The 16,656-nt window shown below is 42.7% G+C and overlaps 3 protein-coding genes across 6 annotated transcripts in view; 2 read left to right on the top strand and 1 right to left on the bottom strand.

The window, feature by feature from the left end:
• The window catches only part of LOC138356082 (uncharacterized), a 10,950-nt gene extending 8,075 nt beyond the window's left edge, over positions 1–2,875 (top strand). The window contains exons 5-7 of the mRNA XM_069311719.1: positions 105–440; positions 558–677; positions 972–2,875. Of these exons, the coding sequence (XP_069167820.1) occupies positions 105–440; positions 558–677; positions 972–1,214 (699 nt within the window). The 3' untranslated portion in view covers positions 1,215–2,875. The remainder of the gene's footprint in view (positions 1–104; positions 441–557; positions 678–971) is intronic.
• Positions 1–10,826, bottom strand: part of LOC123744856 (probable basic-leucine zipper transcription factor I) — a 42,853-nt gene extending 32,027 nt beyond the window's left edge. Inside the window, exons 1-2 of one of the 3 annotated variants that reach the window (XM_069311734.1) lie at positions 10,689–10,826; positions 4,593–4,814 (exon numbers count right to left, since the gene is read on the bottom strand). The gene's annotated coding sequence lies outside the window, so the exon portion shown is untranslated. The remainder of the gene's footprint in view (positions 1–4,592; positions 4,815–10,688) is intronic. The other 2 variants (XM_069311733.1, XM_069311735.1) reach the window with 2 other exon arrangements.
• LOC123775249 (uncharacterized) lies at positions 8,997–16,573 on the top strand. Of its 2 annotated transcripts, XM_069311731.1 has the most exons (6): positions 9,004–9,215; positions 10,647–10,901; positions 11,557–12,099; positions 13,440–13,541; positions 13,663–13,782; positions 16,073–16,573. In XM_069311731.1, exons 1-6 carry the CDS (start codon positions 9,129–9,131, stop codon positions 16,313–16,315), a joined length of 1,350 nt encoding a protein of 449 aa, XP_069167832.1. In that variant the 5' UTR covers positions 9,004–9,128; the 3' UTR covers positions 16,316–16,573. The 2 variants fall into 2 exon arrangements, with proteins under 2 accessions (XP_069167833.1, XP_069167832.1); XM_069311732.1 differs by lacking the exon at positions 13,663–13,782 and having other exon boundaries at positions 8,997–9,215.
• Positions 16,574–16,656: the final 83 nt, after the last annotated feature.

Below are 16,656 nucleotides of genomic sequence, written 5' to 3'. Positions count from 1 at the left end.
ACTACGTAACAACCACTATACTCAATAACGTACTAACTTCACACTAACGAAAACTAACTTCACAATAACCAACTCTAAATGTCCAGGTTTCTCGCATGTTTCAGGAGCAGCCGTGGCGAAGCCAGCAGCAGTGGGGAGCCCAGGCGCCGTCGCGAGGCCAGGAGACATCACGAGGCCAGGAGACATCGCGAGGCCAGGAGCCGTGGCGAGGCCAAGAGCCGTGGCGAGGCCAAGAACCGTGGCGAGGCCAAGAGCCGTGGCGAGGCCAGGAGCCGTGGCGAAACCAGCAACAGTGGGGAGCCCAGGCGCCGTGGCGAGGCCAGGAACCGTGGCGGGGCCCAGGAGCCAGAGTGTGGGACACGGAACAAGTAACTCGCTCGCTACTCTTGGTCAACGCCGCGCTCAGTAACCTCACCTGCGTCGCCGTCCTGGTCAATGCTGTGAGTCACTGGTTGTTTATCTAGTGATAGATCCAATGGATTTGATTTGTCATTTGTTTACCCTGTTTTTTTCCTCTTAATATGTATCGGTGTAACTGTATTTATTACTTCGTTCAGGTGGACAACGACCTGAACATCAAGTACGACTCCTTCGTCAACTACTACAACAGCAGAGTGCTGGACCAGGCTCTCAGGACCGACCTCGCTGATGGGGTCAACTTCTGCAGGGCTTTCACTGTGGGTCTCTCTCTGTCCTCATGTTTATTTTATCATTATTATGTAAACGAAATAAATAACTCAACGTGGAATAACATTATAAACTGTTTAGACTTATTTTATCTCTATCCAATCTTCCATCTGAAGAGCCTTCCATCTATCCAGTCTATTTGTAGGGTCTGTGAATCTGAATCATCAATCCGTCAATCCATTGCTCCATATATCCGCTATTAACTGTATCAGCAGGATGGAAAGAGACGGTAGCCGGCCAGAACACTTCCAACTATTAATCTGTCACTATTTCCCCTTCTCCAGGAGTGTCTTCCTGTGGAGATCCTCAAAAATCCTCTGCCCTTGAAGCTCCAGAGGTTCCTGGCCTTCCTCAGGTGCGAGAGAAAGTATCGCCTGGCCTCCTGCTTCAAGCACGACCTCAGGAACAACCTCTCCTACTTCGACCTCTCGACTATCGCGAACGACGGAGGGGGGAGAGACGTCCTCGAAGTGCTGATGACAGTCCTTGTTGGAGCGGACTCTGTCGACGACCTCCAGATGTTCTAGTGATCTTCCAGCAACACAATTGTCTGGTGAACTGGATCTTCCAGCAACACAATTGTCTGGTGAACTGGATCTTCTAGCAACACAATTGTCTGGTGAACTGGATCTTCCAGCAACACAATTGTCTGGAGAACTGGATCTTCCAGCAACACAATTGTCTGGTGAACTGGATCTTCCAGCAACACAATTGTCTGGAGAACTGGATCTTCCAGCAACACAATTGTCTGGAGTCTGTGCTTGGTCTGGAACTGGAACTTTAACTGGAATTATTGTGCTTGGTCCCTTCCAGGATTACGCTTCACCTGTATTTTGGGGCTATACCAGCCTTTAAGAACAAATTTTCTTAAATTGAATTTACACAAGTTATCCAAAAAGAGCCCCATTACGAGCTTCCAACATTCGCCTTTCTTGAAAACCGGAAAATTCAATGATTTTTCAGCAGCTGCCTTGTCTAGAACATGGAATCTTGTCAGCCTCTCGAGAAGCATAAGATGGCAAAGGTTTTGATGCTCCACTAGTCGGTTCAGTTCAAGGTATGGGAGGACCTGAAACCTATTTCTTTTAGTATTCAAAATAAAATTATCTCTTAGCGTTTTAAGGTTACTAATATGGACGGCCTCGTGGCGCTCCGGAGTTCACATATTGCTTAGTAAATGGCAACTAAGCCGCCAAGACTGAGATAATGGGAAGAGTTAAAACTCTGCCCATTTGTTCGCCCGGCCACTCTGTGTGTGTGTGTGTGTGTGTGTGTGTGTGTGTGTGTGTGTGTGTGTGTGTGTGTGTGTGTGTGTGTGTGTGTGAGTGTAGTTAAGCATATATTATTATTAACAGCAAACATTAATTATTGTAATGCTGGGCTGAACAAAATATAATCTTCACTAAAAATTCACCATGAAGAGCAAGAGGATCAACACGCGGCAGATCAAGCAGGAGTCGGGCGCGTGCTAACAATAGCGATGTTGTTAGCTGCATAACAGCGTGATTGGCCACTACCGCCGCCACACTGTGCTTAGCAGCCCGTGTCACCGCCACCCCTCGACCGTGACCCCTCGCTCCCGGTCACACCTCGCAACACACGCACACGCACGTGCACACACACACACACACGGACCCTCACCGGACACAACACCAGACGCACGCGCGGGAATTCGTTCAACATCCGGGGGGCGTAGAGGAGCGAGATGCCAAGATAATGTTGATGCTCCAGGATGTGAAATGTCCGCTACTACCCCACAGTGACCGCCTGGGAGGAGGGGGGCCAAGACCCCCTACATACCCCAGCTGTGAAGACAACGCCCCCCCCCCCCCAACACCACCAAGGACAGTATCTACACACACAAAAAAGGGGTTTGATCTCATTCTAATTATCTTGTATACTCGACTCATGCTGAGGATAATATTAAAGGTTAAGATGCATATTATTCGTCCCGGAACTGTATATTTCGCATATGTCGTGCAAGCTGAACATATTCTACCGAACGAACAAATCCACAAGGGCCGTGAAGAGGATTCGAACCTGCGTCCGAGAGTGTTCCACCGAACGTTTCTGTTCGAAACGCTATGCGTGTTAGGGGCTTTACAAGAATTTAAAACATCAGTGCTATGTACTCTCATAAACCCAATGTACCTTATTGTATATAAATAAAATAAATAAATAAATATTAGTGGCAGCCTTTTATTTATAATGGGCAACGCTGGAACATTTGGGTACAATGTGTAAATGTGTCATTATGAGTTAACTGTAGTCACTATAGGGATGGCTTAACTCATTATAGAATAGCAGCTTAATTCTTTGTGTTTGCTTAGGGAAATATATGATGACGTTAAGGTGTGAGAACTCTGCTGTGGGCGAGTGTCTGAGAGTCTGCTGAGCTTATGACATGTTCATAGTTGGTGTTGAACTCCCCGTCTCTCTCTCACACACACACACCCTCTCTCTCACACACACCCTCTCTCTCACACACACACACACCCTCTCTCTCTCTCACACACACACACACACACTCTCACACACACACACACCCTCTCTCTCTCACACACACACACACCCTCTCTCTCACACACACCCTCTCTCTCTCTCTCTCACACACACATACACTCCCTCTCTCTCTCACACCCACTCTCTCTCTCTCACACACACACACCCACTCTCTCTCTCTCTCACACACACACACCCACTCTCTCTCTCTCTCTCACATACACACACACACTCTCTCTCACACACACACTCACTCTCTCTCTCACACACACACACTCATACTCTGTACAAAAGGCTTAACTGTAACTGCTTCGCACTGCCACTCATTTTGTAACGAGTTCTCAACAGCACGTCTACACACTATGACACACTCACTCAATACACTCTATATGCACTCGTCCATCCACTTGGGCTGGACGGTAGCGTGACGGTCTCGCTTCATGCAGGTCGGCGTTCAATCCCCGACCGTCCAATTGCTTGGGCACCATTCCTTCCCCCCCGTCCCATCCCAAATCCTTATCCTGATCCCCTTCCCAGTGCTATATAGTCTTAGTGGCTTGGCGCTTTTCCCTGATAGTTCCCCCTTTCCTATCAACATGGACTCATCTATAAGCAACAAGATTGCAACACCGAGCAAACTTCACCTTCCACAGCCCTCAGGAGCAGCATAAATGCTTCACTGGAATTTAAATAAGCTCTACTAGACACTATAGCTGTCCGGAGTATAATTTTGGGATATAATTCTTCTTCAAGTGTCGCGTACTTGAACATGGCCGCCGGGTAGGGGGGCTAGGAACGGACACGGCCTTGAGAGGCGCGAGCAGCGAAGCGGAAGTCAAGGCCACGGTGGCTCGTCCCGCTCAGGAAACACCTCTCTCAAAACACTACCGCGACGCAGAATTACACGCCAGAGAAGATTCATCTTTTTAAGTCAAATTTCACCAAATAGATTCATGTTGTTACAAGGCCAGAAGGTGGATCCTTGCGGAGCGGGAGGAGTGTTCCTCTCTCCGCCTCACTCGCCTAACTTTATGAGTGGGAAGGGGGGAGGTGGGGGGGGCGAGAGAGGGGGGAGGGGAGAGATAGGGGGAGGGGACGATCTAGGGGGAAGGGGGACGATCTAGTGGGGAGGGGGACGATCTGGGGGGGGAGGGGGACGATCTAGGGGGGAGGGGGACGATCTGGGGGGGAGGGGGACGATCTAGGGGGGGAGAAGACTCGTTTTGCTCTGGTTTAGAAAAATTACAGCTAAACAATAACAAAAAATAATTTTAAAGATATATAAAATCAGGGACAATTACAATCTAGGACAATAAAACCTAATCAAAAGGACCCAAAATGCAAAAAAATATATATATATATACTAAATATAAATATAACTTAAGAAAGACCTAACAAGGTACTTGCAGAAGACGAAAATTATAGTGAATGAAGAACAGGGTCGAGGACCCGCTCGGAGTTCTTCGACTCAAGACCTCATCTTGACGATATGGATAGAAGCCAAGATGTTAACCCTCCAATGGATGAGACTTGAGAGTCAGGAGAGTGAAATGCCAGAGGGTGAGAAGACGGCTGGCGGCTGGACCGTGTAACACCAGAGGACGCAGCTTGTGTGAGGGACTCACCTGTATGGTAAGATAACACTGTTAACTTTTAAAGTACAACTGGAAAAGTTCATCAAGGCAAATAAAGGGGGGGGACCTTCGACAAGCCGCCGGCTTCTTGTCCTCGTCGAGGCCACTAGTGTTAGTAACTCTCATGTAAACTTAGATATAAGAAAATTGTAAAATACAAATCTAATGTTATGACAGTGATCAAAAGCAACGGTGAATTCATTATTGTTTATAAAATAACATTATTAAGCAGACTAAAATACAAAAATAAAATATAGGCTTTTATTTTAGTTCATATTGGAAAAAAACAGAAAACAAATACTTTTTCAAATTTAATAGAAAACGATTAAGGGGAAACTAATTTATTTATTTATTTTATTTATATAAATACAAGAAGGTACATTGGATACATAGAATGGTGTTAACATTCGTGTAACGCCTCTAGTTCACGTAGCGTTTCGGGCAGGTCCTTAATCTAATATATAATTTTAAGTAGGTAAATTCAAGCAAAAATTATAAAATGATAACAGGTACATTGCAAGAAAAAAATGATATGAGAGAGATTAGTAGGTATATTAAAGCACATCGGTATCTCTGATTGATTGCATTGACAGCTTCATTGGTAATTTAACAAAGATTAATAGGCACAATACAGCATATTGATAGCACATATAAGAGGACAGCAATGAACACAATGGTAAAGTTGTTTGGATTAGGTACATAAAGATTGGGGGATTGGGTAGCACTAGATACAGTGGAATTTTAAAGCACAAAGTAGGACACTATGAAGATGAAATTAGGTACTTTTTAATTTTGTTTTTGAATGACGCAAAAGTTGGACAGCTTTTCAATTCATTAGGGAGTGAGTTCCATAGACTGGGTCCCTTAATTTGCATAGAGTGTTTACACAGATTAAGTTTGATTCTGGGGATATCAAAGATATTTATTTCTGGTGTGGTGATAATGAGGCCTATTACATCTGTGCAGGGAGAGTTTTAGAGCAGAATTTGCATTTAAGAACAGGGTTTTGTAAATGCAATTGACACAAGAGAATTTGTGGAGTGAGTTTATGTTTAGCACGTCAGGGGAGTTAAACAAGGGGGGCTGAGTGTTGTTTGAAAGCAGATTTTGTTATTATTCTAATAACAGATTTTTGCTGGGTGATGATGGACTTGAGGTGGTTTGCAGTGGTTGAACCCCATGCACAGATACCATAATTAAGATAGGGATAGATTAGCGCATAATATAGTGATAGGAGAGCAGAGTTAGGTACATAATATCTGATTTTGGAGAGTTTTAGACTTTCTTAGTTATATGTTGTATGTGGGTGCTGAAGCTGAGTCTAGGATTATGCCAAGAAATATGCCAAGAAAATTGGCATATTCCTAGACAATAGACTCAATAGACCTAGACAATAGGCTAAGGTAAAGTAACAACTCATTGTACGTAAATAAGGACACTAGCACATAACATAATATTACATCAAGTGACTTCACTTGTGTTCTATTTAATTTTATACATAAACTTTATTATAAAACTGTATCAATTATATTAGTAGGTTTAACCACAATTTTAAGTGTTGGAAATAGTCGGCGAGAAGAAATGATTGGTTTAGCGGTGATAATGACACGTTGGATCTGACAATCTCAATGATGTTGTTGAAAGTTTTAGTACAGGGAAAATATATACACCGAGAGGTGTATATACCCTGCTTCTCGGTGTATATACACTTAAGAGTTTAGTCCTGAACAATGTATACTTGCTAGTTGGTCAGTACCAGTCAGTATACTCAGTTTTGAGTATAAGCAACGTATGGTGGTGCGTTAATAACCTTCTATAGGTTGATAGGCGTAAAGCCCAACACCAAACCACACCAGATTTAGTAGACAAACTGTGTTGACCACAAGTAATGATGTACAAGACGTCACTGCAAACAGGAAAAGTAGCGACACTTCAAACATTCAGAGAGAGAGACTAGAAGTGCTCGTCTCCTCACGCGATAATACCAGAATATCTGGAGAAATGAGATAAAAAAAATAAAACTTCACAGTATACCAGGGCATTACTGTTGGAATGTGAAATGTACAATGTGATTAATATTTGTGTACTGCATGGACTTGTGAGCCCCCTTGAGGGACCTTAAATTGACGAGGGAAGAAGTAGCCTAAGCTACTCTATCCTTTTGCGATGTATTTTATTACTTCAATAAACTTACTTGAACTTCAACGTGGAATTACAGAATGACAATCCTGCCTTACATATCTAACAATATAATTTTACCTCATACTGATATAGACTATATATGTATATACGTATAGACAGAACAGAGAAAGGTAAAGAGGCTCCGTAATTTTGAACTGTCAGAATTCTTTTGGCACGATGCCTCATAAGACTAGAAACACATGGAGAAACTTCCTACAATGCTGTAGTAAACCCACATAGTATTTATTTTATTTAGCTGCATGTGCGGCTACCTTATGCCTCATTTTTGTGGAGGAGTCTATTCCCTGTGGTCGTTCTTATCGATGTTTGCGCACGACTAAAAAAATTTATATGAAAAATGTCAGAAGATTAGCATAAGAAAAAATAGTGTTTACAGATCTACTACAAGACGAAAAATAACGACGTAGGAAAGAGAGCATGAAAAGATGTGATATGATCGATACGTACAAGATATCGAGAGGAATAGTGTGGATAGATAACGCCTTTTCCACGTGAGGAAGGGGGGGGAGGGACAATAACGAGGGGGCGCTGGTGGACGTTGGAAAGAGATGAACCAGAGAAATGTAACGAAATACTTGTGTACAGCCTCACGACCTGAGCCAGAGACGGTGGAAGCCACCACTATCCGCAGTTTCAGGAGCGTATAAAAACAAGTTCTAGAAGGCTTGGTGGTTTGATTGCACTAGACACAATAATTCGGAGCTCCAGAGCTAGATCTCGCTCCTAGGAGTCCTAAGTATGAAGGAACCTAACCACAGGTACTAAGAAAAACGAGCAAGACGCGTTGGAACACAAGAAGGTATTCAGCACAAATTGTTGTTGTTCAGACGAGTGGATGTGGGGGCGGGGGATGGATGTATAGGTTCTGGAAGATGAATAAGGAATTTAAGAGAGAGAGAGAGGGGGGGGAGGAGAGGATGTGATATAAGTAGAATGGAAAAGAGAAACACTCGAACAACACTTGGGAAGAAAGGGAGACTAGAAAACTCTATCCACCCTTTTTCCTTTCGTTTCCTCCCACCCCACCCATCCCCCTCTTCCATGGCGGGGGACCTCGTCAACGCGGCACCATATATAAGTGCTTGCGTGTGGCTCCCTGCTTGTAGTAAGGCACTACTCCTGGTAAGGTGTACACACCTTACACACACACATACACACACACACACACACAGTTGGAGTAGCAGGCAGGAGCATCCTGGAAAGTTGTAGAGTGAATACAAGAGTACCTCAGCAATAGGAGACAGTGTGGAGAGACATTACCGTCGACGCTCCACACACACTCAGTGCTAGAGAATAATTCTTGATGCATGTACGTGTAAGTGAAGGAATAGGCTCCTTGCTAATTACGCAAAAAAAATGTGGCGAGTTACATACGGTGAAAGACTGCAAGAAACCCCACGATGACCTCGACAACTTGAAAGAATTGTCCAACAAGTGGCTAATTGAGTTTAACTCAAGCAAGTGAAATGTAATAAAGCTAGGTTTTGGAGACGAGAAGCCAGACAGAAAACATGACTTGGAGGTTGATAACACACTGAACCTCTCTCCTAAAGTTTACATCAACCGGATATCATCAGCAACATATGCACGGCTAACCAGCATTACACTCATCATTAGTAACCTGAACATAATTCAGGCCCTGTATATCACATGTCAGACCAATTCAGAAATACAATGAACCAGCCAAGAAACGCCATACTATAGTCCCAGAACTGAGAGCGATAAGCTACCAGCAAACACTGAAGGAATTAAACCTTAGGACAGTGAAAGAGAAAAGAATTGGGGTAGACATTACCCCCATACACAAGGGAAGGGAAATTGGCAGCCTCGTCTCTTAACACCCGCGGCCTGGCCGTCCATCTTGTGGACAACGATGAGTTTAATAGACTCGACTGTTTCTCCACGAGACTACAGAAGAATATTTATTGACAGTTATATTTTTATTAAACACTTGGCCGCATGTTATGCGTTATACACGTTTCGGGGATAGCAACTTTCTATAATATAACTTACATGCTATATATTTCCATTTCTCAGCATTCATTCCGTTTGCATCACTTGCCTCAGGTGACATCAGAAGCAGCCGGCGGGCGTAACTGAGGAATGTGTATGTGTGTGTGGGTGTTGTGGCTGATGGCGGGCGTGGGCGTAGCACAGGAGGCCTTCTACGACAACTACGCCTATACTAAGGTACACCAGTCATATCTCTCTCTCTCTCTCTCAAAATAAAATGTAAATAGAATCTGCAAGATTTTAAGGTAAGAATACAAGCTAGCAGCTATTATCCTTAAACAGGGTGCCATTAAGCTTAGTACTGGATACTGTTTATTTATTTATTTATTTATTTATATATATACAAGAAGGTACATTGGGTTTGTGAGAATACATTGGATAGTACAGTATTTACATTCTTGTAAAGCCACTAGTACGCACAGCGTTTCGGGCAGGTCCTTAATCTAGCAGATAATTTTAAGTAGGTAATTTCAATCAGAATTGATAAATGATAAAGATACATTACAAGAGAAAAATGAGATGAGAGAGATAAGTAAGTATATTAAAGCACATTGTTATATTAAAGCTCTGATTGATTACATTGACAGCTTGATTAGTAATTTAAATAAGGTTAATAGACACCATACAGCAGATTGACAGCACATATAAGACAGCAATGATCACAATGGTAAAGATGTTCAGATTGGGTACATAAAGATTGGGAGACTGGGTAGCAAAAGATACAGATAAACAAGATTTATAAACACCATACAACAGATTGGCAGCACATATAAGAAAACAGCAATGATCACAATGGTAAAGATGTTCAAATTGGGAACATAAAGGTTGGGAGATTGGGTAGCAATTGATACAGTTGATATTGATAGCAATTGATACAATTGATATTGTTCTTATATATAGATCTCTACCTTACTTAATGCTAATTAAGTTACACTGAGAAGTGTGCAAGGTGGAGATAACTGTGGGCCAGTCTTCAAATGGTCAGTTGTCTGGAATATCTATTTATTGAGAAAACATGTTCCAAGCAGTGAATGACTGTTGTTAGGCTGTGGTTCACTGAGCGCCTTGTGCTGTAGTTCCCGCCTTCTGTTAAGACACTTTGCTTGTTCTTTCCTGATTATTACCCTATCTGTAGATGCTTCATCATATTTACTTTAAAATTGAAACACTTAAAACCTATCCAGAACTGATCTTACTCATTATACTTTTGAATATCCTATACTTCCTGAATTTACTACTATATACTCCTTTGAATATAGCCTTATATGTGGCAGATGTGTGAGACAGGTGTTGACTAACGAGGCTGGCACCTGAGACAGGTGTTGACTAACGAGGCTGGCACCTGAGACAGGTGTTGACTAACGAGGCTGGCACCTGAGACAGGTGTTGACTAACGAGGCTGGCACCTGAGACAGGTGTTGACTAACGAGGCTGGCACCTGAGACAGGTGTTGACTAACGAGGCTGGCACATGAGACAGGTGTTGACTAACGAGGCTGGCACCTGAGACAGGTGTTGACTAACGAGGCTGGCACCTGAGACAGGTGTTGACTAACGAGGCTGGCACCTGAGACAGGTGTTGACTAACGAGGCTGGTGTGTAAACACAGGTGATGGCAGAGTGTCTGGGAGACAGAGTTTATCAAGAATACCTGCACAAGGTGTCCACTGCACGGAGGGAGTGTGGCGGGTTTCCTTCAGTTCCCACCACCCACGGCAGGGGCACGCCCACACCCCATGGCAGGGGCACGCCCACACCCCATGGCAGGGGCACGCCCACGCCCCATGGCAGGGGCACGCCCACGCCCCATGGCAGGGGCACGCCCACCTCACTCCTCACTCCTCTCAGCTTTGTCTCAACTTACGTAAGTACTGTAATTGGCAAACTGTGGTAAATATTGCTGTTTATTATTGTGTTATAAGGTCATAAATCCTAATTATATGATTATGTGTTGGAGATATTAACCTGGTATTATTAAATATAGACTGAAGTTTAAATGCATATAAATATTTATACAGTGCAATACGAGCATATTTTTAAATAGAGAGAATTTTTACAATAGTACATTTGAAGTAATTTAATGTTAAAAATATAACAAATATAATTGCCTAATTTTGGATGAAAATTCCATGGATGATTTAACCTAAATCCTTTTATTTTAACTTCGCATGCCATAGCCTAGCCTACCGCAAATTAAGGCATGAAGCTGAAAATTAAGGTTTCAATTTAGTTTATTTATTATGCATCCCATTCCCCTGTTGTGGGTGGTAGTGAAAAGGGTTACAGAGGCACATAATGGACTCAGGGACTGAACCCCACAATTCATTTAGCTATTGCAGGGTTCAGTCCCTGAGCCCATTATGTGCCTCTGTAACCCTTTCTACTACCGCCCACAAGATGAGTCATCAGTGTGGGGTTTATTCACCCGTTTCATTCTAGATTTAGAGATCATGAGCTCAGGGTCGGAGCTTCTGGCTGGGGCAACAACTGCAAATGTTCTTTTTTTTCCTTTCTCGCAGAAAGACCAGCGACAAGGTGGCATCCTTAGTCAACAACAAGGAGTACCTTTCCAGCAGCCTGGAATATATTCCCAGCAGCCTGGGATTCGTTCTCAGCAGCCTGGGATACGTTCTCAGCAGCCTGGTCTACATTCCCAACAGCACGGGATATATTCCCAGCAGCCTGGGGTTAATTCCCAGCAGCACGGGATACATCCTCAGGATCCTGGTGTATTTTCACAGCAGCCTGTGGATTTTTCTTCTCAAGCGGGGTTGTTCACTCAACAGCCCGTCACTTTTACCAAACGGCAAGAATTTTCCTTTCGGCAACCTGAAGTGTTTTCCCAACAGCCTGGAAGCTTTTCCCAACAGCCTGGAAGCTTTTCCCAACAGCCCGGAAGCTTTTCCCAGCAGCCTGGAAGCTTTTCCCAACAGCACAAATTATTTTCCGATACTCGTGGACTAGAGAACGTAGGTGCCCTTCTGGAAGTGCAGGAGAGCAGTCCTTTCTACCCCAGTAGCCAGGGACACCACCACTTTACCCACGCTCCCAGTTACCGCCAGGTGAGTTATCCCCGTTAATGGGCTACTTAAAAAGTTATGGGTTTCAAGCTACCCCATTAATGGGCTACTTAAAAAGTTATGGCTTTCAAGTTACCCCATTAATGGGCTACTTAAAAAGTTATGACTTTCAAGTTATCGCATTAATGGGCTATTTAAAATGTTATGGCTTTCAAATTACGCCATTAATGGGCTACTTAAAATGTTATGGCTTTCAAATTACGCCATTAATGGGCTACTTAAAAAGTTATGGTTTTCAAGCTACCGCATTAATAGGCTACTTAAAAAGTTATGGCTTTTCAAGTTACTGCATTAATAGGCTACTAAAAAATTGTGGCCATTAAACCTTTTAATGGTGTAGTCTTGTGAGAGGTGGTGAATCTATTACTGATGAGATCGCCTAGTACTCACCTAGTTGAGTTTCGGCTGTTTGGTCCCATCTATCAACTGTCAATCAACAGATTAATGAGCCTATTGGGCTCTGTAATCCATACAGTATATACATTTAAAACTGTGTATGGAGTCTGCCGCCACCACATCACGAACTAGAGCATTCCATTTGTTAACTACTCTGACACTAAAAAAAAGATCCTTCTAATGTTATCTTGAGGTTATCTTGAGATGATTTCGGGGCTTAGCGTCCCCGCAGCCTGGTCCTCAACCACGCCTCCTTTTTGTTACACCCCCCCCCCAGGAAGCAGCCTGTAACAGCTATCTAACTCCCAGGTACCTATTTACTGCTAGGTGAACAGGGATAACAGGGTGAAAGAAACTCTGCCCATTTGTTTCTGCCTCCACTAGGGATTGAACCCGGAACCCCAGGACTACGAATCCTAAGCGCTGTCCACTCAGCTGTCAGGCCCCTGTCTCTAAGGTTCATGTGGGTACTTATTTTGTACTTGTATTCCTTGTGTGTGTACTCTGTGTTAAATAAACTGCCTTTATTTACTAACTTAACAGTTCCTACCAAGTATTTATTCCAGTTACTTCCAATTATTCCAATTCTAATTAATAGACTACTTTAACAATTCCTCCGAGAATCTTGTGTGTGGTGATCATGTCTCCCCTAACTCTTCTGTCTTCCAGCGACGTGAAGTTTAGTTTCTGTAGTCTCTCCTTGTAGCTTATACCCATCAATTTGGGTACTAGTCTGGTGGCATACCTTTGAACCTTCCCCTATTTAGTCTTGTGCTTGTGGTTATGCCCTTCTGTACCATCTTTTATGGAGATCTTGTGGTCTTCAAACCTATAGTATGGCCTCTGTGAGACTTGTGACCCCCTGAGATCATGACCTTAGTGTGGCTGGTGACCCCTGACTGTCCTTATCTCCCTTGCTACAACAGAAGCGAGCGCTGGTGGTGGGAGAGCGAGATATCCATCGGGCCATGCTCAAGGTGGAGGCGCTATTCGGGAACTTCACTTGTGTCCTCCACAGACTTGGCATGGTGAGTTGTTGTGTAAGTCGACTAACAAATTGCCATGGTTAAATTGCTGTCACAAGTCATTTAACATATACAAGTTCTTAGTTACCATCTGCTATTTTCATTAATGTAATATCTGGGACAGGTGGACGAAGAGTTGGAGCTAGACTTAGAGGGTTTGGCCAGCAACACCCTCAGCCTGCCCATCCCAGTGCCCCTCAGGAGTGATCTGGTCTCAGCCATCCATTACTGCAGAGACATGACGGTGTGTGCACTCACAGCTCTTTCATTCTCTCCATTACCTTAAATGAGTAATTTCTATCTCATTATTTGTGTGTACAGTGGACCATTATATAACACACTACAGGGGAATATCTGGCGGTGCCCTTCCTGTCCCTATTGAGACCACTAGAGATGTGATGATGACCCACGAGTAAATTCAGTAAACATTTTTTGTCCACTTTGTCAACACTTCTAATGATCTTATATATTATAATCATGTCTCCCCAGACCTTCTCATTTACAGTGTGGTAAGGTCTAATTTTCTCAGCCTTTCCCCATAGCTCGGGGACTAATCTTGTAGCAAGCCTCTGGACTTTTCCTAGCTTTATTTATCCATGTTTAGGTGGGAATTCCAGTGGGGTTATATCTATATATCTATATTGTAGTACTGGTCTAACAGAAGTGGTGTACAAGTCCTGAAAGGTTCCTTATCCAGGAGCCTGAAGGCTACATGAATGTTTGCAGGCTTTGTATATAATGATGATGTGATCTTGTATGTGCCTCCAGTGATAGACTTGGAGGTTATGTCTGCTACCAGATCATATTTGTCAAATACAAACTCTCCACCATCAGTGCTTAAAACAAGAACATGCCAACAAAGCATTTATAAGATACAATAAACAGGATATTGCAAAATACAGTGTATCAAAGACTGGTTGAAACTACAGTAGTAGAATCTGACTAGAATGAAGTTCAACGGAGCACTATAAGATTCATTCTGGGCAACTCTGCTCATAGTCAGCATCAATGACAGTGATGACAGTGCCTTAAGCCACACTATCAGAGTTGTAGATAAAATAAAGATTAACAGGAAAGTAAGTATACAAGTGGACATTGCTTCATTGCAAAAAACCTACATGATTTTAATCAATTTTGTTTTTAATTTAGTAATAAAGTATTCAAGAGCTTACATGCTAAAGATACCAGCATGCATCAGAAGAACTCTGTTGATAACATTACCATGCTACACGTTGAAATAGAAACGACCAATAGCGGAAAGTAGCCAGCAAGTTATCATTATAAAAGGTCAAACACTAGGAATAATCAGACGAACCTTTCATTAAAAGGATAAGACAGTGGTCATTCATTATTTAACGGTTCTACTGTTACATAAAATATGGTGACAATAAACACAGACACTAAGAGAATATATATATGTTTGGATGAAAGTAGTACACAGAAGTTTGCAGGTGACACTTGGCGAGCAATGGTGTCAGTGAGTTGAGTGCACTGAGAGTCGGTACAGTATCTCTCAAGTGTCTGTTCTAAACCACACTTGAAAGTGTGGATTCACACTTACAAATTCATTGTGCCTCTATTTAGGCTATTGTACTACAACACAAGAGGGTTCACCTACAATAACAACATTATCTTATTAGAAAATTTACTCCATGGTGATGAAAAATCATACTAAAACTAATCCATTCTTTCCCAGGAAAATCTACAGCCCACAGTAGTCCTTTTTAAATCCCAACTGGGTTGACCTCACTCAAATATTTAAGATATTCAACAGTAAGATAATGTTAATCAAAATAACTTTCTTAAGAGGTTCAATGTGATACACCCAAGGGTAAAACATTTTTAGCCTAACAAACAACAGTGCAGAATAGGCAACTAGATATTGTTTTTCTTCAAATGAGCAATAGAGTTAATGTTTTGAATATCATATCTGTCAAAACTTGGAAAGTGGTACTGTATAGCTTAAAACACATCTAGAATCACCTCAGGAAGAATGAGTTAAGACTTTACCAGCACCAACATCCTGCCCCCACCATGACCACTAGATACTGTTGTCAACAGAAAAATAGTTAAATAACTGATGTGCGACCAAAAAGCACTTACTCAGTGGGGCAACATACAAGAGTAGGATTCGTTTGACATTGAATCAACATTATCAGTGTTGATGATATTGATTTATCACTGAATAGGTGTTACTCTTGGATATTGTGCCCACTTGGTAGGCAGTGTGTGGTGGCCCAGATTAATCAGTACCCACCTAGAATCAAACTAGACTGGAATTTGCATTGTGTGCAAACACCATTTTGCAAAAAAATACAAACTATTTGCAATTATGTCTTTCATGGCATAAATCTTATCTCTGCTTCATAAGTCATTAGCAAAAAGTGCCAAGCCCCGAAGACTATTTAGCACCATCTCTGTTTTGTCTGCACCTCAAGTTTTCCCTCATCTCTCCAACCAACTGCCCCTACTTTAATTTGGTTGTCTAATTTTGTCTTCCCTCGTTGCCTCACTAGCTCCCCTTTGTTCTTCAGCTGTGCCTGCCGGTGGAGCAGCAGGGATCACTGGTGCCACAGAAGCTGAAGCGCCTCATAACCTTTGTCAAGTGTGAGAAGGAAGCACGTCTTTCTGCCTGTCTCAAGCATGACCTCAGGAAGAGTGTCAGCCAGGTCGACCTTGGCCTGTTGCCCACCAGTGGTGGCACCACTGACTACCTGGAAAGGCTCCTTGCTCTCCTAGTGATGGCTGAGTCAGCAAATCAACTGGAGCTCATCTGAGCTGGTCTTCCTGGACTGAAACTGGTCAAAACCAGTCTAATGGACTCTTTACAGTTTCGAAATAGTTCAGGTGGTTTATATAGCCTGAAATAAATCTAGACTGACCCTATGGGAGTCTATATATTATAGAACAAACTGGTCAAAATCAACAATATACAGTTCAGTCTAGGCAGTTCCTGTAAGGCCATATGAACTAAACATAAGTATGTAGTCTTCCTGAAGAACCCTGTGTATAGGCTCTCTTTATAGACAAAATCTGGAAAGGACTATAGGTCTATAAAATTAGACTGGCATTATATTCAAACTGGTCTAAATCTCTGAAGCTGTGAGCTGGTCCTATA

The sequence above is a fragment of the Procambarus clarkii genome, chromosome 70, assembly GCF_040958095.1.
Source record: "Procambarus clarkii isolate CNS0578487 chromosome 70, FALCON_Pclarkii_2.0, whole genome shotgun sequence".
NCBI classification, from domain to species: Eukaryota; Metazoa; Arthropoda; class Malacostraca; order Decapoda; family Cambaridae; genus Procambarus; species Procambarus clarkii.
The sequence above is the reverse complement of the archived record's forward strand: the minus strand, read 5'-3'. Positions and strand labels throughout refer to the sequence as shown.

What these genes read in the sequence shown, in the direction of transcription:
- LOC123775249 (XM_069311731.1), top strand. Translation starts at nt 9,129, where the DNA reads ATGTGTATGTGTGTGTGGGTGTTGTGGCTGATGGCGGGCGTGGGCGTA. An exon ending in TCAGCTTTGTCTCAACTTAC is followed by an intron (nt 10,902 to 11,556) that starts GTAAGTACTGTA and finishes CCTTTCTCGCAG; the next exon opens with AAAGACCAGCGACAAGGTGG. An exon ending in ATTACTGCAGAGACATGACG is followed by an intron (nt 13,783 to 16,072) that starts GTGTGTGCACTC and finishes TTTGTTCTTCAG; the next exon opens with CTGTGCCTGCCGGTGGAGCA.